Raw genomic sequence first — 22,719 nt, 5'->3', positions numbered from 1 at the left:
GAACCGGAAGCCCGAACCGGCACCTCGCCGGCTTCCAAAAACACCGGTGACCGGAGAATAACAAGGAGAAGAGGAAATACCTTGTTCCGGCGGCCAAAATAGCTCCGGCGACCTCTTTTCTTCCGATCAACCACCACGAAAATCTCTGAGAAAAATCCCTCAAATCCCTTGATTTACTTCGAATTTTTTGTTGTAAATTCCTAAAGGAAGGTTGGAGGATCTTATAGTGGAGGTTTCCTACCCTAGCCGGACTCTTTGAGTCCGATTTTGCCGGAAATCGTGAAGGAAGAAGACTCCGGCTAGGAGTCTTCCTCCTTCTCTGTTCTATTTTTTTTTTATGTGTTGTTGGGCCATCTGGGCTACAGGCCCAAATAAACGAGTTGCTACAATCTCCCCCTCTTAAAAAAATTTCGTCCTCGAAATTAGATTATGTCGTTTGAGATATCTATTTCAAAGTATACATTCTTCATGTCATTCTCAAGCTTACGATAATATCATATATATTATTTATTTCTCATGATCTTGTTATAACAAAAATTATTTAAAATTTCAAACTCATCCCTTCTTATTGATTTCTCAACTTTTTGAAGAACTGTAACATTTTAAACTTGTATTAATATACCACCGTTATTTGTCTAATACATTTCACTCGAAATTCATAATTATCTCATACTACCCCTGATAAATAAAGATCAAACATCGAGCACTCTTTACAATCATCGATTTCTTTCTTCACTTGATTTTCCAACAAATTTTATATATAGACTCTCATCTTAAGAAAAATCTCAATCTTCTATATCAGTTCAAGTAACAATATTAAATTTTAAAAATATGAGATCTATGTTAGGACATTCTAAGTTTGAACTAATATCAGAACTATCAAGCTGTTAATAAACTTGAGATATCTAAAATTTTTTGGCATTATCTACAATGAAACAACCTACTAACAAAAATTATCCGACTATGATCAGATTAAAATCATTCTTTATTTACAACTCATGTATTCCATAATATCTTCGGAATCAAAGAATTAATATTTCTAATCAATTTAACCCACCATGCTTTTGCTGCGCACTTTGATCTTAATTTATCAATTTATATAATTATATCAAAGATAAAAATATCTTTATATGTTAGATCAATCCAAGATAGATCTAACCTTCAAATTTCATATAAAACTTAGGGCAAAATTTTAAGTTTCTTTATCTTTACTACTTTTGGGTATAGCATATAAAATTAAATCTTGATCTACTTCCTATATTTGAAATCATTATATAAGTTTCATCACTCTTCAAGAATCCAACATATCTAGAATTAATTAGAGTTAACCTTAGATTTACCTTACAATCATCTAGATAATTTCTAAATCAATCTTCCTTTTTAAAAGAATTACTTCTAACTTGACAAACTAGAAGGACTCAAGCCAACATCCTTAAGTAGAATCAACTTGATTATTTCTTATAGAATTCTCTTCATCATAACTCTTAATATTAATCAATAAATCTATACAAAATCTTGTCCCTTGTATAAGTCATTCAAACTTTAACACTAGTAAGATGTCTTAGATCAATTTAAAAATCCAAACTTTGACTTGAATAATTAATACACTTCGTCATCTTCAACAGTCACAAAAAAAAAAATCTAATCCAAAGATAATAATACGAATTATTAAAGATTTCATCATAACCTGTATATCATACTCTGACAAAATAAATTTTCTTCTTTAATTTAACAACAATATCAAAAGACTTTTGATCCACTTAAAAAATAAACTATTGACTTGAAATTCAATGCAACTTGAAAGATCAAAGAATCATATTCAGAATATGATATTTTGAGTAACCAAAGATTTCACCAAAATGTGTATCTCATATTCCCATAATAAAATTCAAGTATATTTTTCATCTAAGATTGAATTTCATATATGATCCTCTTATAGGTTCAATGCTCAAAAATATTTTTCTCTCATATGATGAAATTTCTTCTCAGACCATACCCTAATTAACATTCTTTGATAAGTCCAAAATTCATAATGTTCAGATAATTATCATTGGAATTAAAAAATCATGATCTTTTAATCATATAAGTTTTATATTCCAAAATTATCTAATATACTCAACATAACTTATCAATACCTCCCACTTCAATCCAAGGTCAACTCTTTTCATACTTAGGTCAACCTTACTAATTAAAATCTAAGATATAACTCGTCAATTCTATTATAAATATCATATGCCACTTATGCATAAATTTCATCTTAATATCTATTGATTTAAAATTTAAATATTGAATCTTCTCTTTTATATCTATCATGTTCCTCGTGATCATAACCTAAGTTCAGATATCACTAAAATTATAATTCTGAATAATTATAACTTTAAACTCAAATACCACTTAAATCGTATTTTCTAGTGATCATAACCTAAACTCTAATATCATTCTATCATACCTTTAATGATCAAAATCTTAAACTCTGATATTATCAATCATACTCTAGTGATTATAATCCCAAAGTTTGATATCACTTATCCTACTGATCTTACATAAAGTTTTAATATCTCTTCATAATCTCTAGTGATCTTAAACCTAAGCTTTGATATTATTCTACCACATCCAAATCATTTATATCGTAATCTCCAATGATCATAACCTAGGCTCTGATACCATTCTGTCACGCCCCGAACCCAACACCCGGGTCGGATACGTGATGGCCGCACACTCCTTAGAGCAAGCCCTAAAGAATATGCAAGGCCAAAATAAATCATTACAACCTTAACATCCATAACAATTAATTTCAACAATAATTCATAAAATTTTGTATAGGTACAAATTAAATTTCTTCAGTTCTCTGATCAGGTACTATAACACTTTATCTATCTATCTGCTCACCCATAAATCTAAGCCATAGCCAATCATGAACATCCTGTATCTCTGAAAAGAAAAGAAAGATGAAGGGGTGTGAGCTTTACAGCCCAGTAAGAATTCTCATATCACCCTGATATAGTAATATAATCTGAAAATAAGGATAAGCAATAAAATATAAAATCTCATGTTCAATGTCCAGCATAATGCAAACATTCATAAATTTTCTGTCTTGTCAAAATAGATGCATCATCATATATTAACAGGTAAAACACTTTTGTTCAACAATTATTTCATGTCTTATCTTTCATTTCTTCTTTCACAATCACATGATTTTTAACAGTTTCCTTCTGGCTCTGGACTATCCAAGTCTATACCTCAGTCATCATCCAGATCGAATCCACTTTAAAAAGTCTTTCAAGACTGTCCCAGGATGAGCTCCTGGCCGGCTGTCCCACGTACCAAAGCCCGTGAGAGGCTGTCCCAGGCATAAGCTCCTGGCGGGCTATCCCAGGCATGAGCTCCTGGCCGGCTGATCCACCTGTAAGCCAGTGGGGGCTGTCCCAGGCATAAGCTCCTGGCGGGCTGTCCCAGGCATAAGCTCCTGGCCGGCTGTTCCACATGACAAGGCTAGTCCATACCACATATCTCTTTCTTTTCATTTAATCATTATGTATTGATTTCATCAATCAATTCTGTCTTGCATTATGATCAATTCAGATATGTCATATCCATATAATCATGCCATCAATCTCTGATACATATATATTAACATAACATACTCATGCTCAAAATCAAATAACAGTATCTCAGATATAATAATTTCATCAATCTCAAATCCGACGATGCAAAACCAACGATGCAGGACCAACAGCAAAATAGCATATACATAATAGTGATCATGTAGAGGGATTCTTACCTTTACCGGTGACTGATCCAAACACAGAAATCGATGTTCTTCTTTGATTTATGAATTTCTTTAACAAAATATTCCACTCGATATCATATGCAGACAATCATCTCTTCATAACCCTGATCAATATAAAATCACATATATAGAGAAAATTACCGATAATCGATCTGATAACACAAATCTAGGATCTCTCTTAGGATTAACCAAAATTAGGATTTACCTAAGTATCTGGATCCTCCACTAATCCATAAGACTTCTAGAGAGAGAAAATTCATGAAGAGAGAGAAAATTCTAGAGAGAGAAAGTAGAGAGAGAAAGTGGAGAGAGAAACTTTCGTATCCTTCCAATGAGGCACTCATGGTCGGGATCATCAGAGGTCCTATCAGGGTGACTCAATATGAATCAAGTGTTACAAATTTTGAATAGAATCGGACTGGAATCAGATCTACCGCACGAATTTCGGAGCAATCTCAAATCATCTTATTTTCATCTTCAAGTTTATTCTAGGGTTCATGATGCAATCAGAGAGGAAGAAAAGATCCTAGAGAGACAAAATCCGTAAAGAGAGAGAAATTCTAGAGAGAGAATCTAGAGAGAGAAAATGTAGAGAGAGAAGGTACAGAGAGGAGAGAGAAAAGAGAGAGAAAGAAGAGAGAAAGGAGAGAGAAAAAAATTCTCTCCTTCTTCTTCTTTTTATTTTATTTTTATTTTTATTTTTATTTTCTCTTTCTCTTTTTCCTTTTTTTTTCTTTTCTTTTTCCTTTTTCTTTTCTTTTTCTTTTTCTTTTTCCTTTTTCTTTTCTTTTCTTTTCTTCTTCTTCTTCCTTTCTTCTTTTCTTCCCACGGGTTCCGTTGGGCCAAAACAGGGGAGAAAAAAGAGGGTGGCTCGGGCTCCGACGACTTGGCCGGAGATCCGGCAACGACGGCCGAGCATGCAAGCTGGCCGGCGGCAGGGTCACCCTCCTTGTTGCCGGCGGCAGAGAAGGAAGAAAATCATAAAAACAGGGTATCCCTGTTTGAGCCCGAACCGGAAGCCCGAACCGGCACCTCGCCGGCTTCCAAAAACACCGGTGACCGGAGAATAACAAGGAGAAGAGGAAATACCTTGTTCCGGCGGCCAAAATAGTTCCGGCGACCTCTTTTCTTCCGATCAACCACCACGAAAATCTCTGAGAAAAATCCCTCAAATCCCTTGATTTACTTCGAAATTTTTGTTGTAAATTTCTAAAGAAAGGTTGGAGGATCTTATAGTGGAGGTTTCCTACCCTAGCCGGACTCTTTGAGTCCGATTTTGCCGAAAATCGTGAAGGAAGAAGACTCCGGCTAGGAGTCTTCCTCCTTCTCTGTTCTGTTTTTTTTTTTTTTTTTTTTTTTTATGTGTTGTTGGGCCATCTGGGCTACAGGCCCAAATAAACGGGTTGCTACAATCTCCCCCCCTTAAAAAAATTTCGTCCTCGAAATTAGATTATGTCGTTTGAGATATCTATTTCAAAGTATACATTCTTCATGTCATTCTCAAGCTTACGATAATATCATATATATTATTTATTTCTCATGATCTTGTTATAACAAAAATTATTTAAAATTTCAAACTCATCCCTTCTTATTGATTTCTCAACTTTTTGAAGAACTGTAACATTTTAAACTTGTATTAATATACCACCGTTATTTGTCTAATACATTTCACTCGAAATTCATAATTATCTCATACTACCCCTGATAAATAAAGATCAAACATCGAGCACTCTTTACAATCATCGATTTCTTTCTTCACTTGATTTTCCAACAAATTTTATATATAGACTCTCATCTTAAGAAAAATCTCAATCTTCTATATCAGTTCAAGTAACAATATTAAATTTTAAAAATATGAGATCTATGTTAGGACATTCTAAGTTTGAACTAATATCAGAACTATCAAGCTGTTAATAAACTTGAGATATCTAAAATTTTTTGGCATTATCTACAATGAAACAACCTACTAACAAAAATTATCCGACTATGATCAGATTAAAATCATTCTTTATTTACAACTCATGTATTCCATAATATCTTCGAAATCAAAGAATTAATATTTCTAATCAATTTAACCCACCATGCTTTTGCTGCGCACTTTGATCTTAATTTATCAATTTATATAATTATATCAAAGATAAAAATATCTTTATATGTTAGATCAATCCAAGATAGATCTAACCTTCAAATTTCATATAAAACTTAGGGCAAAATTTTAAGTTTCTTTATCTTTACTACTTTTGGGTATAGCATATAAAATTAAATCTTGATCTACTTCCTATATTTGAAATCATTATATAAGTTTCATCACTCTTCAAGAATCCAACATATCTAGAATTAATTAGAGTTAACCTTAGATTTACCTTACAATCATCTAGATAATTTCTAAATCAATCTTCCTTTTTAAAAGAATTACTTCTAACTTGACAAACTAGAAGGACTCAAGCCAACATCCTTAAGTAGAATCAACTTGATTATTTCTTATAGAATTCTCTTCATCATAACTCTTAATATTAATCAATAAATCTATACAAAATCTTGTCCCTTGTATAAGTCATTCAAACTTTAACACTAGTAAGATGTCTTAGATCAATTTAAAAATCCAAACTTTGACTTGAATAATTAATACACTTCGTCATCTTCAACAGTCACAAAAAAAAAAATCTAATCCAAAGATAATAATACGAATTATTAAAGATTTCATCATAACCTGTATATCATACTCTGACAAAATAAATTTTCTTCTTTAATTTAACAACAATATCAAAAGACTTTTGATCCACTTAAAAAATAAACTATTGACTTGAAATTCAATGCAACTTGAAAGATCAAAGAATCATATTCAGAATATGATATTTTGAGTAACCAAAGATTTCACCAAAATGTGTATCTCATATTCCCATAATAAAATTCAAGTATATTTTTCATCTAAGATTGAATTTCATATATGATCCTCTTATAGGTTCAATGCTCAAAAATATTTTTCTCTCATATGATGAAATTTCTTCTTAGACCATACCCTAATTAACATTCTTTGATAAGTCCAAAATTCATAATGTTCAGATAATTATCATTGGAATTAAAAAATCATGATCTTTTAATCATATAAGTTTTATATTCCAAAATTATCTAATATACTCAACATAACTTATCAATACCTCCCACTTCAATCCAAGGTCAACTCTTTTCATACTTAGGTCAACCTTACTAATTAAAATCTAAGATATAACTCGTCAATTCTATTATAAATATCATATGCCACTTATGCATAAATTTCATCTTAATATCTATTGATTTAAAATTTAAATATTGAATCTTCTCTTTTATATCTATCATGTTCCTCGTGATCATAACCTAAGTTCAGATATCACTAAAATTATAATTCTGAATAATTATAACTTTAAACTCAAATACCACTTAAATCGTATTTTCTAGTGATCATAACCTAAACTCTAATATCATTCTATCATACCTTTAATGATCAAAATCTTAAACTCTGATATTATCAATCATACTCTAGTGATTATAATCCCAAAGTTTGATATCACTTATCCTACTGATCTTACATAAAGTTTTAATATCTCTTCATAATCTCTAGTGATCTTAAACCTAAGCTTTGATATTATTCTACCACATCCAAATCATTTATATCGTAATCTCCAATGATCATAACCTAGGCTCTGATACCATTCTGTCACGCCCCGAACCCAACACCCGGGTCGGATACGTGATGGCCGCACACTCCTTAGAGCAAGCCCTAAAGAATATGCAAGGCCAAAATAAATCATTACAACCTTAACATCCATAACAATTAATTTCAACAATAATTCATAAAATTTTGTATAGGTACAAATTAAATTTCTTCAGTTCTCTGATCAGGTACTATAACACTTTATCTATCTATCTGCTCACCCATAAATCTAAGCCATAGCCAATCATGAACATCCTGTATCTCTGAAAAGAAAAGAAAGATGAAGGGGTATGAGCTTTACAGCCCAGTAAGAATTCTCATATCACACTGATATAGTAATATAATCTGAAAATAAGGATAAGCAATAAAATATAAAATCTCATGTTCAATGTCCAGCATAATGCAAACATTCATAAATTTTCTGTCTTGTCAAAATAGATGCATCATCATATATTAACAGGTAAAACACTTTTGTTCAACAATTATTTCATGTCTTATCTTTCATTTCTTCTTTCACAATCACATGATTTTTAACAGTTTCCTTCTGGCTCTGGACTATCCAAGTCTATACCTCAGTCATCATCCGGATCGAATCCACTTTAAAAAGTCTTTCAAGACTGTCCCAGGATGAGCTCCTGGCCGGCTGTCCCACGTACCAAAGCCCGTGAGAGGCTGTCCCAGGCATAAGCTCCTGGCGGGCTATCCCAGGCATGAGCTCCTGGCCGGCTGATCCACCTGTAAGCCAGTGGGGGCTGTCCCAGGCATAAGCTCCTGGCGGGCTGTCCCAGGCATAAGCTCCTGGCCGGCTGTTCCACATGACAAGGCTAGTCCATACCACATATCTCTTTCTTTTCATTTAATCATTATGTATTGATTTCATCAATCAATTCTGTCTTGCATTATGATCAATTCAGATATGTCATATCCATATAATCATGCCATCAATCTCTGATACATATATATTAACATAACATACTCATGCTCAAAATCAAATAACAGTATCTCAGATATAATAATTTCATCAATCTCAAATCCGACGATGCAAAACCAACGATGCAGGACCAACAGCAAAATAGCATATACATAATAGTGATCATGTAGAGGGATTCTTACCTTTACCGGTGACTGATCCAAACACAGAAATCGATGTTCTTCTTTGATTTATGAATTTCTTTAACAAAATATTCCACTCGATATCATATGCAGACAATCATCTCTTCATAACCCTGATCAATATAAAATCACATATATAGAGAAAATTACCGATAATCGATCTGATAATACAAATCTAGGATCTCTCTTAGGATTAACCAAAATTAGGATTTACCTAAGTATCTGGATCCTCCACTAATCCATAAGACTTCTAGAGAGAGAAAATTCATGAAGAGAGAGAAAATTCTAGAGAGAGAAAGTAGAGAGAGAAAGTGGAGAGAGAAACTTTCGTATCCTTCCAATGAGGCACTCATGGTCGGGATCATCAGAGGTCCTATCAGGGTGACTCAATATGAATCAAGTGTTACAAATTTTGAATAGAATCGGACTGGAATCAGATCTACCGCACGAATTTCGGAGCAATCTCAAATCATCTTATTTTCATCTTCAAGTTTATTCTAGGGTTCATGATGCAATCAGAGAGGAAGAAAAGATCCTAGAGAGACAAAATCCGTAAAGAGAGAGAAATTCTAGAGAGAGAATCTAGAGAGAGAAAATGTAGAGAGAGAAGGTACAGAGAGGAGAGAGAAAAGAGAGAGAAAGAAGAGAGAAAGGAGAGAGACAAAATTCTCTCCTTCTTCTTCTTTTTATTTTATTTTTATTTTTATTTTTATTTTCTCTTTCTCTTTTTCCTTTTTTTTTCTTTTCTTTTTCCTTTTTCTTTTCTTTTTCTTTTTCTTTTTCCTTTTTCTTTTCTTTTCTTTTCTTCTTCTTCTTCCTTTCTTCTTTTCTTCCCACGGGTTCCGTTGGGCCAAAACAGGGGAGAAAAAAGAGGGTGGCTCGGGCTCCGACGACTTGGCCAGAGATCCGGCAACGACGGCCGAGCATGCAAGCTGGCCGGCGGCAGGGTCACCCTCCTTGTTGCCGGCGGCAGAGAAGGAAGAAAATCATAAAAACAGGGTATCCCTGTTTGAGCCCGAACCGGAAGCCCGAACCGGCACCTCGCCGGCTTCCAAAAACACCGGTGACCGGAGAATAACAAGGAGAAGAGGAAATACCTTGTTCCGGCGGCCAAAATAGCTCCGGCGACCTCTTTTCTTCCGATCAACCACCACGAAAATCTCTGAGAAAAATCCCTCAAATCCCTTGATTTACTTCGAAATTTTTGTTGTAAATTTCTAAAGAAAGGTTGGAGGATCTTATAGTGGAGGTTTCCTACCCTAGCCGGACTCTTTGAGTCCGATTTTGCCGAAAATCGTGAAGGAAGAAGACTCCGGCTAGGAGTCTTCCTCCTTCTCTGTTCTGTTTTTTTTTTTTTTTTTTTTTTTTTATGTGTTGTTGGGCCATCTGGGCTACAGGCCCAAATAAACGGGTTGCTACAATCTCCCCCCCTTAAAAAAATTTCGTCCTCGAAATTAGATTATGTCGTTTGAGATATCTATTTCAAAGTATACATTCTTCATGTCATTCTCAAGCTTACGATAATATCATATATATTATTTATTTCTCATGATCTTGTTATAACAAAAATTATTTAAAATTTCAAACTCATCCCTTCTTATTGATTTCTCAACTTTTTGAAGAACTGTAACATTTTAAACTTGTATTAATATACCACCGTTATTTGTCTAATACATTTCACTCAAAATTCATAATTATCTCATACTACCCCTGATAAATAAAGATCAAACATCGAGCACTCTTTACAATCATCGATTTCTTTCTTCACTTGATTTTCCAACAAATTTTATATATAGACTCTCATCTTAAGAAAAATCTCAATCTTCTATATCAGTTCAAGTAACAATATTAAATTTTAAAAATATGAGATCTATGTTAGGACATTCTAAGTTTGAACTAATATCAGAACTATCAAGCTGTTAATAAACTTGAGATATCTAAAATTTTTTGGCATTATCTACAATGAAACAACCTACTAACAAAAATTATCCGACTATGATCAGATTAAAATCATTCTTTATTTACAACTCATGTATTCCATAATATCTTCGGAATCAAAGAATTAATATTTCTAATCAATTTAACCCACCATGCTTTTGCTGCGCACTTTGATCTTAATTTATCAATTTATATAATTATATCAAAGATAAAAATATCTTTATATGTTAGATCAATCCAAGATAGATCTAACCTTCAAATTTCATATAAAACTTAGGGCAAAATTTTAAGTTTCTTTATCTTTACTACTTTTGGGTATAGCATATAAAATTAAATCTTGATCTACTTCCTATATTTGAAATCATTATATAAGTTTCATCACTCTTCAAGAATCCAACATATCTAGAATTAATTAGAGTTAACCTTAGATTTACCTTACAATCATCTAGATAATTTCTAAATCAATCTTCCTTTTTAAAAGAATTACTTCTAACTTGACAAACTAGAAGGACTCAAGCCAACATCCTTAAGTAGAATCAACTTGATTATTTCTTATAGAATTCTCTTCATCATAACTCTTAATATTAATCAATAAATCTATACAAAATCTTGTCCCTTGTATAAGTCATTCAAACTTTAACACTAGTAAGATGTCTTAGATCAATTTAAAAATCCAAACTTTGACTTGAATAATTAATACACTTCATCATCTTCAACAGTCACAAAAAAAAAAATCTAATCCAAAGATAATAATACGAATTATTAAAGATTTCATCATAACCTGTATATCATACTCTGACAAAATAAATTTTCTTCTTTAATTTAACAACAATATCAAAAGACTTTTGATCCACTTAAAAAATAAACTATTGACTTGAAATTCAATGCAACTTGAAAGATCAAAGAATCATATTCAGAATATGATATTTTGAGTAACCAAAGATTTCACCAAAATGTGTATCTCATATTCCCATAATAAAATTCAAGTATATTTTTCATCTAAGATTGAATTTCATATATGATCCTCTTATAGGTTCAATGCTCAAAAATATTTTTCTCTCATATGATGAAATTTCTTCTTAGACCATACCCTAATTAACATTCTTTGATAAGTCCAAAATTCATAATGTTCAGACAATTATCATTGGAATTAAAAAATCATGATCTTTTAATCATATAAGTTTTATATTCCAAAATCATCTAGTATACTCAACATAACTTATCAATACCTCCCACTTCAATCCAAGGTCAACTCTTTTCATACTTAGGTCAACCTTACTAATTAAAATCTAAGATATAACTCGTCAATTCTATTATAAATATCATATGCCACTTATGCATAAATTTCATCTTAATATCTATTGATTTGAAATCTAAATATTGAATCTTCTCTTTCATATCTATCATGTTCCTCGTGATCATAACCTAAGTTCAGATATCACTAAAATTATAATTCTGAATAATTATAACTTTAAACTCAAATACCACTTAAATCGTATTTTCTAGTGATCATAACCTAAACTCTAATATCATTCTATCATACCTTTAATGATCAAAATCTTAAACTCTGATATTATCAATCATACTCTAGTGATTATAATCCCAAAGTTTGATATCACTTATCCTACTGATCTTACATAAAGTTTTAATATCTCTTCATAATCTCTAGTGATCTTAAACCTAAGCTTTGATATTATTCTACCACATCCAAATCATTTATATCGTAATCTCCAATGATCATAACCTAGGCTCTGATACCATTCTGTCACGCCCCGAACCCAACACCCGGGTCGGATACGTGATGGCCGCACACTCCTTAGAGCAAGCCCTAAAGAATATGCAAGGCCAAAATAAATCATTACAACCTTAACATCCATAACAATTAATTTCAACAATAATTCATAAAATTTTGTATAGGTACAAATTAAATTTCTTCAGTTCTCTGATCAGGTACTATAACATTTTATCTATCCATCTGCTCACCCATAAATCTAAGCCATAGCCAATCATGAACATCCTGTATCTCTGAAAAGAAAAGAAAGATGAAGGGGTATGAGCTTTACAGCCCAGTAAGAATTCTCATATCACACTGATATAGTAATATAATCTGAAAATAAGGATAAGCAATAAAATATAAAATCTCATGTTCAATATCCAGCATAATGCAAACATTCATAAATTTTATGTCTTGTCAAAATAGATGCATCATCATATATTAACAGGTAAAACACTTTTGTTCAACAATTATTTCATGTCTTATCTTTCATTTCTTCTTTCACAATCACATGATTTTTAACAGTTTCCTTCTGGCTCTGGACTATCCAAGTCTATACCTCAGTCATCATCCGGATCGAATCCACTTTAAAAAGTCTTTCAAGACTGTCCCAGGATGAGCTCCTGGCCGGCTGTCCCACGTACCAAAGCCCGTGAGAGGCTGTCCCAGGCATAAGCTCCTGGCGGGCTGTCCCAGGCATGAGCTCCTGGCCGGCTGATCCACCTGTAAGCCAGTGGGGGCTGTCCCAAGCATAAGCTCCTGGCGGGCTGTCCCAGGCATAAGCTCCTGGCCGGCTGTTCCACATGACAAGGCTAGTCCATACCACATATCTCTTTCTTTTCATTTAATCATTATGTATTGATTTCATCAATCAATTCTGTCTTGCATTATGATCAATTCAGATATGTCATATCCATATAATCATGCCATCAATCTCTGATACATATATATTAACATAACATACTCATGCTCAAAATCAAATAACAGTATCTCAGATATAATAATTTCATCAATCTCAAATCCGACGATGCAAAACCAACGATGCAAGACCAACAGCAAAATAGCATATACATAATAGTGATCATGTACAGGGATTCTTACCTTTACCGGTGACTGATCCAAACACAGAAATCGATGTTCTTCTTTGATTTATGAATTTCTTTAACAAAATATTCCACTCGATATCATATGCAGACAATCATCTCTTCATAACCCTGATCAATATAAAATCACATATATGGAGAAAATTACCGATAATCGATCTGATAACACAAATCTAGGATCTCTCTTAGGATTAACCAAAATTAGGATTTACCTAAGTATCTGGATCCTCCACTGATCCATAAGACTTCTATAGAGAGAAAATCCATGAAGAGAGAGAAAATTCTAGAGAGAGAAAGTAGAGAGAGAAAGTGGAGAGAGAAACTTTCGTATCCTTCCAATGAGGCACTCATGGTCGGGATCATCGGAGGTCCTATCAGGGTGACTCAATATGAATCAAGTGTTACAAATTTTGAATAGAATCAGACTGGAATCAGATCTACCGCACAAATTTCGGAGCAATCTCAAATCATCTTATTTTCATCTTCAAGTTTATTCTAGGGTTCATGATGCAATCAGAGAGGAAGAAAAGATCCTAGAGAGACAAAATCCATAAAGAGAGAGAAAAGTCTAGAGAGAGAATCTAGAGAGAGAAAATGTAGAGAGAGAAGGTACAGAGAGGAGAGAGAAAAGAGAGAGAAAGAAGAGAGAAAGGAGAGAGAAAAAAATTCTCTCCTTCTTCTTCTTTTTATTTTATTTTTATTTTTATTTTTATTTTCTCTTTCTCTTTTTCCTTTTTTTTTCTTTTCTTTTTCCTTTTTCTTTTCTTTTTCTTTTTCTTTTTCTTTTTCCTTTTTCTTTTCTTTTCTTTTCTTCTTCTTCTTCCTTTCTTCTTTTCTTCCCACGGGTTCCGTTGGGCCAAAACAGGGGAGGAAAAAGAGGGTGGCTCGGGCTCCGACGACTTGGCCGGAGATCCGGCAACGACGACCGAGCATGCAAGCTGGCCGGCGGCAGGGTCACCCTTCTTGTTGCCGGCGGCAGAGAAGGAAGAAAATCATAAAAACAGGGTATCCCTGTTTGAGCCCGAACTGGAAGCCCGAACCGGCACCTCGTCGGCTTCCAAAAACACCGGTGACCGGAGAATAACAAGGAGAAGAGGAAATACCTTGTTCCGGCGGCCAAAATAGCTCCGGCGACCTCTTTTCTTCCGATCAACCACCACGGAAATCTCTGAGAAAAATCCCTCAAATCCCTTGATTTACTTCGAAATTTTTGTTGTAAATTCCTAAAGGAAGGTTGGAGGATCTTATAGTGGAGGTTTCCTACCCTAGCCGGACTCTTTGAGTCCGATTTTGCCAGAAATCGTGAAGGAAGAAGACTCCGGCTAGGAGTCTTCCTCCTTCTCTGTTCTGTTTTTTTTTTTTTTTTTTTTTTTATGTGTTGTTGGGCCATCTGGGCTACAGGCCCAAATAAACGGGTTGCTACAATGAACACCTGATGAGCTGTTGCATGAGTAGAATAGGAGCTCTAGATCTCTGGAGGCCCGGACGTCACATCAGTCAACTTCACTGCCATAGTCAAAGCTCTTTTTAGAATAAATCTCGTCGAACACTATCTGTATTCAAACATCAAGCTGTTCCTAATCAACCAAATATAGAGGGCCATGTAGACCGCACAGATGCCCACCATCCTAGGGTGCCGCCTTCGGTATTGTGCATCAAGAACTCTAGAAAGGCTTGGATCAGGTTCTCCACCTGAATTATCTACAGGTGCATCCCTGCCAAGGACCAAATATGTTTTGCCCTTGGATATTAGAATAGAATATACTTCAAGGTCTCCTCCTCCAAGTTGCAATAAGGGCAAGCCAGCTGAATATCTATACCTCAAGCTCGCAAAAGAGATTTGGTCAGGAGCCGAATTTAAGCCACCTTTCAAAAGAATAGGCTCATCCTTGGGTGCACCCCCCTCCTCTAGACCAACTCAATATCTCTATGCCTAGTGGACTCTCTCCTATAACACTAGTAAAGATCATTCATCATGACTCTAAAAGTGTAAGAATGTCTCCAAATTTTGATATCCGATCTGCTGTGAATGGGAATCGCAAGAGATGACACCCACGCCCCTAGCTTCTCCCCAAATAGATAAGACACAGCTCTCCAATTTCACCCTTACAATCCACAAGAAGAAGATCAGCAATTCTCATGGAGTCAGTCACCTTAGAACTAATGAAGGTCAACCACCAGCTCAAGGGTAGGTCTCCAATTCACAGATTATGCAGAATGCTCACAAAGTAGCCATCCCCTACTAGCCATCTCATCTGGAGGATTATATCAAGGGTGTGGGTAGGACTGACAAAATATGATCCAATCAATCAATTTGCCCCGCATTTGATCTGCTTGAAATAAGTTCAGGTTTGATCTAAATGGATTCGGATCGTAAACGGATTAACCTATTTAACATGTTTAATTATTTGGATTGAATTTAGATATTTATTTTTTAACTTATTTAATCTGTTTAATTCATTTATTAAATGGTAAAATAGATAAAAATTTTTATTTTATATTTCAAATTAAAAGCAGCTCCCTACTTGAGTTTAAATTAAAAGTAGCTCCTCTTTTCAAATATAAATTAAAAGTAACTCCCTATTTCTAACTGAAATGACCATTATACTCTTATACTCTCATACAGTCATATAATAAGACAGTATTATTTTACAATAATGTAGTACTGATTTATAATAAGATAGTATTATTTTTTTAAAATTATAATATTATTTTATAATACATAACGTAATATTGATTTATAATAAAATAGTATTATTGTTTAATATCATAGTATTGTTTTATAATACGGCAGTACTGTTTTATAATAAGACAGTACTGTTTTATAATAGTATTATATGATAATAAGATAGTACTGTTTTATAATTTTGTAGTACTGTATTACAATAAGAAAGTACTGTTTTGCAATATCCTTATATCATAATAAGATAGTATTATTTTATAATAAGATAATATTATATTATAATAAAATAATATTATTTTTTAATATCATAGTGTTATTTTAATATCGATTTATAACTGTAGAGATAATTTGATCATTTATGCCAATTGAAAAGTTATTTTTAAATGAAATTCAACTGAAAATTTATTTTTAAATTTAAATTTAAATTTAAATTAAAAATTTTTATTAATTTATCTTTTATTAAATAGATGAGATAAAAATTTTTATTAAATATTTATTTAAAACCCAGTCTCATCCGGAACGGGTTTAAAATTTAAAATTACGCATGAAACCAATGCGCCTTTAGTTGACCACTAACGTCCCACTGCCAGCAGGCAGTTTTTTTTTGTATTCCATATTCTGCACTTCATCTCTCTCTTGTTCCACATCCCCCACTTCCGTCTCTCACACTCTCTCCCCCTCCCCTCTTTCATCTTTCAATTGGAGTCTTTCTCTTATTTTTTTTCTATTTTCCGTTTAGGGGAGGCTGAGGACAGGAGGGTGCGGAGAGGCGATGCCGAGAACAGCATGGGCAGAGGGCGGAGAGGCGGTGAAACCAAGAAACTAGCGGGCGCTCTTAGATTTTCTCCTGTCCATCTGGTCTAAAGAAAATTGGAGTTCGGGCATATTTGTTAATTTTGTCTTACTTTGAGTGTTGAATATCTTATCCAGTCTAGCAGCTTCTTGTACTCTCCTCTGATTTTCTTTCCTCCTCACGCTCTTCTTGCTGTTGCGATTTTAATATATGTTCAGTGCATAGTGCACTATTACCTTCTGAAGAAGCAATTGCAAATCTTTCGATTTCATGAATCAATGTTTCATGTTAGGTAAATACGTTTGGTTCTTATATCTTTTCCAAGGAGTTCAACCAGAGGTACAGCATGCAGGCTCAGACGTAGTCATTTTAAGACTGGAATTCTAAAAACACGAAGCAAAACGGAAGACCTCTTCTGAGTAGGAATTTTCTCCATGATTTTTAAATAATTGAGGTCACAAAAACTGTGCATAATGTCAGCTTGTTTCCAAATCTTCTTCAAGCTTTTGGTTGTTTATCTATTCACACACAATCAAAGAACGGGCATGAACACAAAGGTTTGTATGCCCATCCTTCCTCATGTATTTGCTTCTAACGCATTCCCATCCACCATCTACAGCATCGTGCCATGGCATCACTTCTCTATGCTTTCTTCGCCTATCTGGTGCAATGAACCACCACCGTTAATGGCCTAGCAAAAGATCTAATACATGAAATATAGTATTGGTTCTGACACCATCTATGAGGTAATCTGATTACTTAAATCTCCGTCTGCTGCAACGCTGGCAGGCTCTTTCAAATCTGACCCATCTTCAATCACAAAACAATCATAAGTTGTTTTTGCAGGACTACTCATGAATATTAAGGAATTCAAGTTGGCCTCCCAGATTAAGGAGAAAGAAACATTAGAGACAAAGGAAGGGAGAAAAACTACTGATTTATCGCATACAAATTTCTAAAAGTTACACACCAGCAAACGATAATGTCATCAAAACAACAGGAAAAGGAAGTTACAAACGTATCAGAACTCCAGGAAATAGAAATCACATAAGGCAAAATAAAATCCAACCGAAAGTTTTAAAGCAAACGATGGAACCATGAAAGGCGGGGGAAAAACCATCAAGTCAAAGAGAAAATCTTGATAGCACCCAGTGATCCTCTATCTTCGAGAAAGAAACAGGAGCATTGGTATCTGGGTAAAGAGAAGATTACTGTAAGATTAGCGGTATAACAACCAATTTAAAGCTGCTAGAGAAATTAAAAATGGAAAAAAAAAATGTAATGGAAGGAGAAATCATGCACCTCAGTGAAAGGAGGATGCTTGTGGACCCTTGCTTTATCAGTCCACTGATTCTACTGATTCCACGACGTTGGCTTCGAAAGTGGGTGGATCCTTTGTATACCGAATATATGATGAGCTACGTTCTGGATGCCAAGGCTTATTGATCCAGACCAGGTGGATCGGCTGAATGATGGGCCAGTTGGGGCCGTCCTTGAGGAAGGTCTTAAGGAGTGGCAAGCTGCATCTTAGTTCAAATTCTTGAAGAGAATGCCGTCCGAATAGCTCCAATAACCACTGCTGGAGGCGCTCTGTCTGACCATCAGCATCAGTGGTGGATGTCCATATGGAACGAGATAATATTACTCTCAGGAATAGCAACTTATCAAGATTCTTCACGTGCTCCAACCTTGGGCACTTCTCTATTTGCAGAGATTTCAGTGAGGGAAGGTTGTTGATTTCTTTTAGGTTGTCGGCACCATAGATATTCAATTCCTGTAAATTGGTGGCATGCCGTAGGCCTTCTGGAAGAGTTCTCAGCTTGGGACAACCAAAAAGAACCAACGTTGATAGACAAGGCAGTAACTTGTGGGCTCCTCTTCTTTCTTCACCAACCCCCTCCACCATACCAAACGACCATTCTTCCCAGTTGTACATCCATCTAAATTGCAGCTGTTCGAGCTTGGGAAATGAAGTCGCTCCTGACGATGCACGGGGGCGAAGAAATTCAGGTCCGATGGTTTTGATTGCATATGCTGCGTTAATATAAAGGTATTTTAGCTCAGGCAACATGCCCAGTGGAGGAAGAGCTCTCAGCTTGGGACAGTAGTCAAGTTTCAACTTCATTAGACAAGGCAACAACTTGGGGGCTCCTCTTCTTTCTTCACCAACCCCCTCCACCATACCAAATGACCATTCTTCCCAATTATGCATGTCCGAAAGTCTCAGCTCTTCAAGCTTGGGAAATGTAGTCGCTGCTGACGATGCACGGGGGGCAAGAAATTCAGGTCCAATGGTTTTGATTGCATCTGCTCCTCTAATCTCAAGGGATTTCAGGTGGGGCAACAGGCCCAATGGAGGAAGCTGCGGACATGATTTACAATGAGAGAGCACTATTGTCGTCAGGTTAGGAAAGGAGACATCCAAGGAAGGTGACATCATCCAGCTGGGAAATCCAGTACCAAAGAAGTCATAAATCTGAAGTTCCTGTAGGTGGGTGGATTGAGGAGAGAGCTCATTATAAATCTTGTCATTTCTCTGGATTGTAATTGCTTCTTCCTCGTCATTTCTCTGGATTGCAATTGCTTCTCTAGTACAAATAGATGCTTTTTTACCATTCAAAATTAATGTCCTCAGAGAGTGGTTGTTTACGAGTACCAAAGCTCCGCTTGGTTGTGCCCTCTCCAAACTTTGTATCTCCAGGAATCTCAGCTGGGACAGAGATTGTAGCTCCTTCAAATCACACCCCTCATCATCTCTTCTATCATCATGGCCGATCACAAATCCTTGAAGATGGTTCAGATCTTTTAATTTGCCTATTCCCTTTGGCACATGAGTAAATGGTGTTCTTTCAAGACGGAGGCATCTTAGATTGCACAATTTTGTGATGGCCTTAGGGAGAGTATGCAAGAATTCACAAAATGCCAAGTTCAATATCTGTAGGTTTACGAGGCATCCGATGGACTCTGGCAACTCCTTGATCTCCGTCTCAGAAACATTTAAATATCTCAGGTGCAAAAGATCTGCTACGGAGTCTGGAAGGCTCTCAAGGCTCGTATTGCTCAGGTCCATGACTCGCAGAAAACCCAATGTTTTCAAAAGTTCATTCTCGACCATCTTTATCTCGGAACTCCTCCAAACAAGAAGAGTTCTTAAGCACTTTTGCTCTTTTAGTACATCAGGAACTTCTAGTCTCTCACCTTTGTTAACCATTGACAAACGACGTATTTTACTCAGAGGGTTTGTCTTAGGTGATTGCTCGTCACCAAGAAAAATGCTCTCATCACTTATCAAAGAATGAGCAAGGGAACGTAGCAGATCATGCATCTTGCAGTAATTGCCAGCTACGTCACTCAAGTCACCTAAGAAATCACATGGCTGTAAAAGATTCCTCCCGATTAACTCCCTACAGAAATCCTCTGCTAAATCTTCCATAATTGTATCTCCTTGTGTTCTTCTTACAAAGCCTTCAGCCACCCAATAACGAATAAGCTCATCGCGATCCATGGTAAAATCCTCAGGAAACAACGAACAGTATAGAAAACACTGTTTGAGATCAGATGGTAAATATTCATAGCTTAAAAATAGAGCTCTTGGGAGTTGTTCTTGAAGTTGGCTCATTGACCAGGCATCACTTCTGAGAATCTTATTCCATTCCATGGTGCTTCTCTCCTTCGACCTTAAAACCCCTCCAATGGTTTTGATTGCAAGAGGAAGACCGCCGCATTTTTTAACAATTTTAACCCCAATTTCTTGTAAGCTAGAGATCTCCTCCTCATCATCATCATTATCTCCAAAGACTATCTTGCAGAGCAATTTCCAACCACTGCGGTGATCCATTTTATCAACATGATGGATCTCTGCTCTCTCTGCTACAATACTTCCAGCCACGTTCCTATCTCGAGTGGTAATTACAATCTTGCCGGTAGATGTTGCATTTTCAACGGCATATCTAAGCAAATCCTCCCATACATCTTTTTCCCATACATCATCTAATACAATAAAGAATCTTTTTGAAAGAACAAAAGAAAGACAGGTTACAAGCTCTGCCTTAGTTTCAGCCTTCCCATAATTTCCACCCCCACCCCTAATTATCTCTTTTAGCAATTTTGTTTCTGAAAAATCTTGAGAAATACACACCCATACTCGTATAGGAAAGTTCTCTTTTATTATTTTGTTATTGTATATGTTAGAAGCAAGAGTGGTCTTGCCGATTCCACCCATTCCAACGATCCCCAAAACTCGGTATTTTTTATTATCGTCCTTAATTAATAACTCCACGAGACATTGGGTAGCCTCTTCAATTTTTGGCCCGACAATATCAGACTTAATCACACTGGGAAAAGTTTGACGGGTATTTACTCTACCCTCTTGAGCACTTTGCCTGGTGTATTTTAGTGCAGGCAATTTTGATCTATCGTTGTTAATCTCTTTTAGCCTATCATTAAGTTCTTTAATTTTTTTACCAATTTCATGCTTGAACTTGAGGAAACCAGGGGAATAAAATGAAGATGAGGTGTCGCGTACCGCTAATGTAGAGGGATGATTTTCCAACAATATTCTGCCCTCGATCATACAACGCTCGATGATATCCTCCGCATCATACATGACATCTTTCAACTCCACCACCCAGTTATTGATAGTCCGGTCTTCATGCCTCTTCTGCTCTGCTGATTCAAGATATCCGCTTAGCCTCTCTATTCTTCTTTGAAACTGCTTGAGCTCGTCCTGCACATCTCGCATAATGGAAATCTCTCCCCAGATAAATTCTGAAAGCTTGTCAAGCAATTTTCCCACAAAGGCTTTTGAGATCATGGCCATTTTTTGAGACTGGCAGAGGAGGATGGATCTCTCAACACTCAAAGAGAGGAGCAGGTTGTGAGGCACTATAGATCCTTTTGAGTCTATATGTAAAGATCCCAAATACCTTGACCTCGATGATTGACCGTATTTTAAGGTGCTTTGATAGCTGTGCCGTGGACGATCCAGCGATCGCCAGGCAAGGAAGGAAGGTGCGTCTTTCTTTCGTGCGAGGGACATCAGTGTTTAATGATATCAGTTTCTCACCATCCCCCTTCTTGCAACTTCCGTGCACCTGCTTATCCTCTTTATGCAACTCCTCTCCTCTCCGACCTCTGGCGTAACAATACTCTCTCGGCGATGAAAACTTCGTGGCTGCTTTCTCTTTTTTTTTTTATTATTATTATTATTTTAATTTTTTTATTTTAAAGAAAGACCAGGGTGCTTCTCTAGTCAGAAAAAAAAAAAAAAAAAAGAGCAAAAGGAAGCCAGGTTCTCCTCCGGCAACCATCAGCTGGTAGGTGGACGATTATTGTGACACCCAGCCCATTTGGGCTTTGGACCAAGCCCATATAAAAGATCAAAGCTCATACAAAAAACAACAAAAAATAAAAGAAATGGGAAGAAGACTCCTTAAAGAAAATGGGAAGAAGACTCCCATAAGGAGTCTTCTTCTCCGATGAATCCCAGACGGAAAAGAGTCCTATAAACAAGCCTCCCCCTCCCTCAAGAGCCTCCACGATGATCGTTGAGCTCGATTCCTCCTCTTTTCTTCGTGGAAGCCGCGGCATCCTCTTCTCGTGTTCGTCGGAAATCAGAGGTCGGAGAGACCACCGGAGCTTAGGTAAGGCTCCGACCTTTTTTCTCTCCCTCTTTTATTTCTCCCCATGGCTTTAGACCCTCAATAGTCATCGGACTCATTGGAAAATCCATGAAAAGCTGAACCTCTGTTTTGCTCTGTTCGGTCGGGTCCTTTCCTCCATTTTTCAGCCACCAGCGCCGCCTTTTGCGGTGTCTCACTCCTGGGATAGGATCT

General features: G+C 35.7%; 1 protein-coding gene across 3 annotated transcripts in view; it reads right to left on the bottom strand.

Moving 5' to 3' along the window:
- Positions 1 to 22,028, bottom strand: part of LOC105037295 (putative disease resistance protein RGA4) — a 52,528-nt gene extending 30,500 nt beyond the window's left edge. Inside the window, exons 1-2 of one of the 3 annotated variants that reach the window (XM_073246724.1) lie at positions 18,188 to 22,028; positions 17,207 to 17,695 (exon numbers count right to left, since the gene is read on the bottom strand). In XM_073246724.1, coding sequence (XP_073102825.1) covers positions 18,225 to 21,923 — 3,699 coding nt within the window. In that variant the 5' untranslated portion in view covers positions 21,924 to 22,028 and the 3' untranslated portion in view covers positions 17,207 to 17,695; positions 18,188 to 18,224. Of the gene's footprint in view, positions 1 to 17,206; positions 17,696 to 17,790; positions 18,078 to 18,187 lie in introns of those variants that run through there. The other 2 variants (XM_073246722.1, XM_073246723.1) reach the window with 2 other exon arrangements.
- Between the last annotated feature and the right edge of the window lie 691 nt (positions 22,029 to 22,719).

The sequence above is a fragment of the Elaeis guineensis genome, chromosome 12 (genome assembly GCF_000442705.2).
Source record: "Elaeis guineensis isolate ETL-2024a chromosome 12, EG11, whole genome shotgun sequence".
Taxonomy (NCBI): domain Eukaryota; kingdom Viridiplantae; phylum Streptophyta; class Magnoliopsida; order Arecales; family Arecaceae; genus Elaeis; species Elaeis guineensis.
Note: the sequence above shows the minus strand (reverse complement) of the source record. Positions and strands in the feature narration are given on the sequence as shown.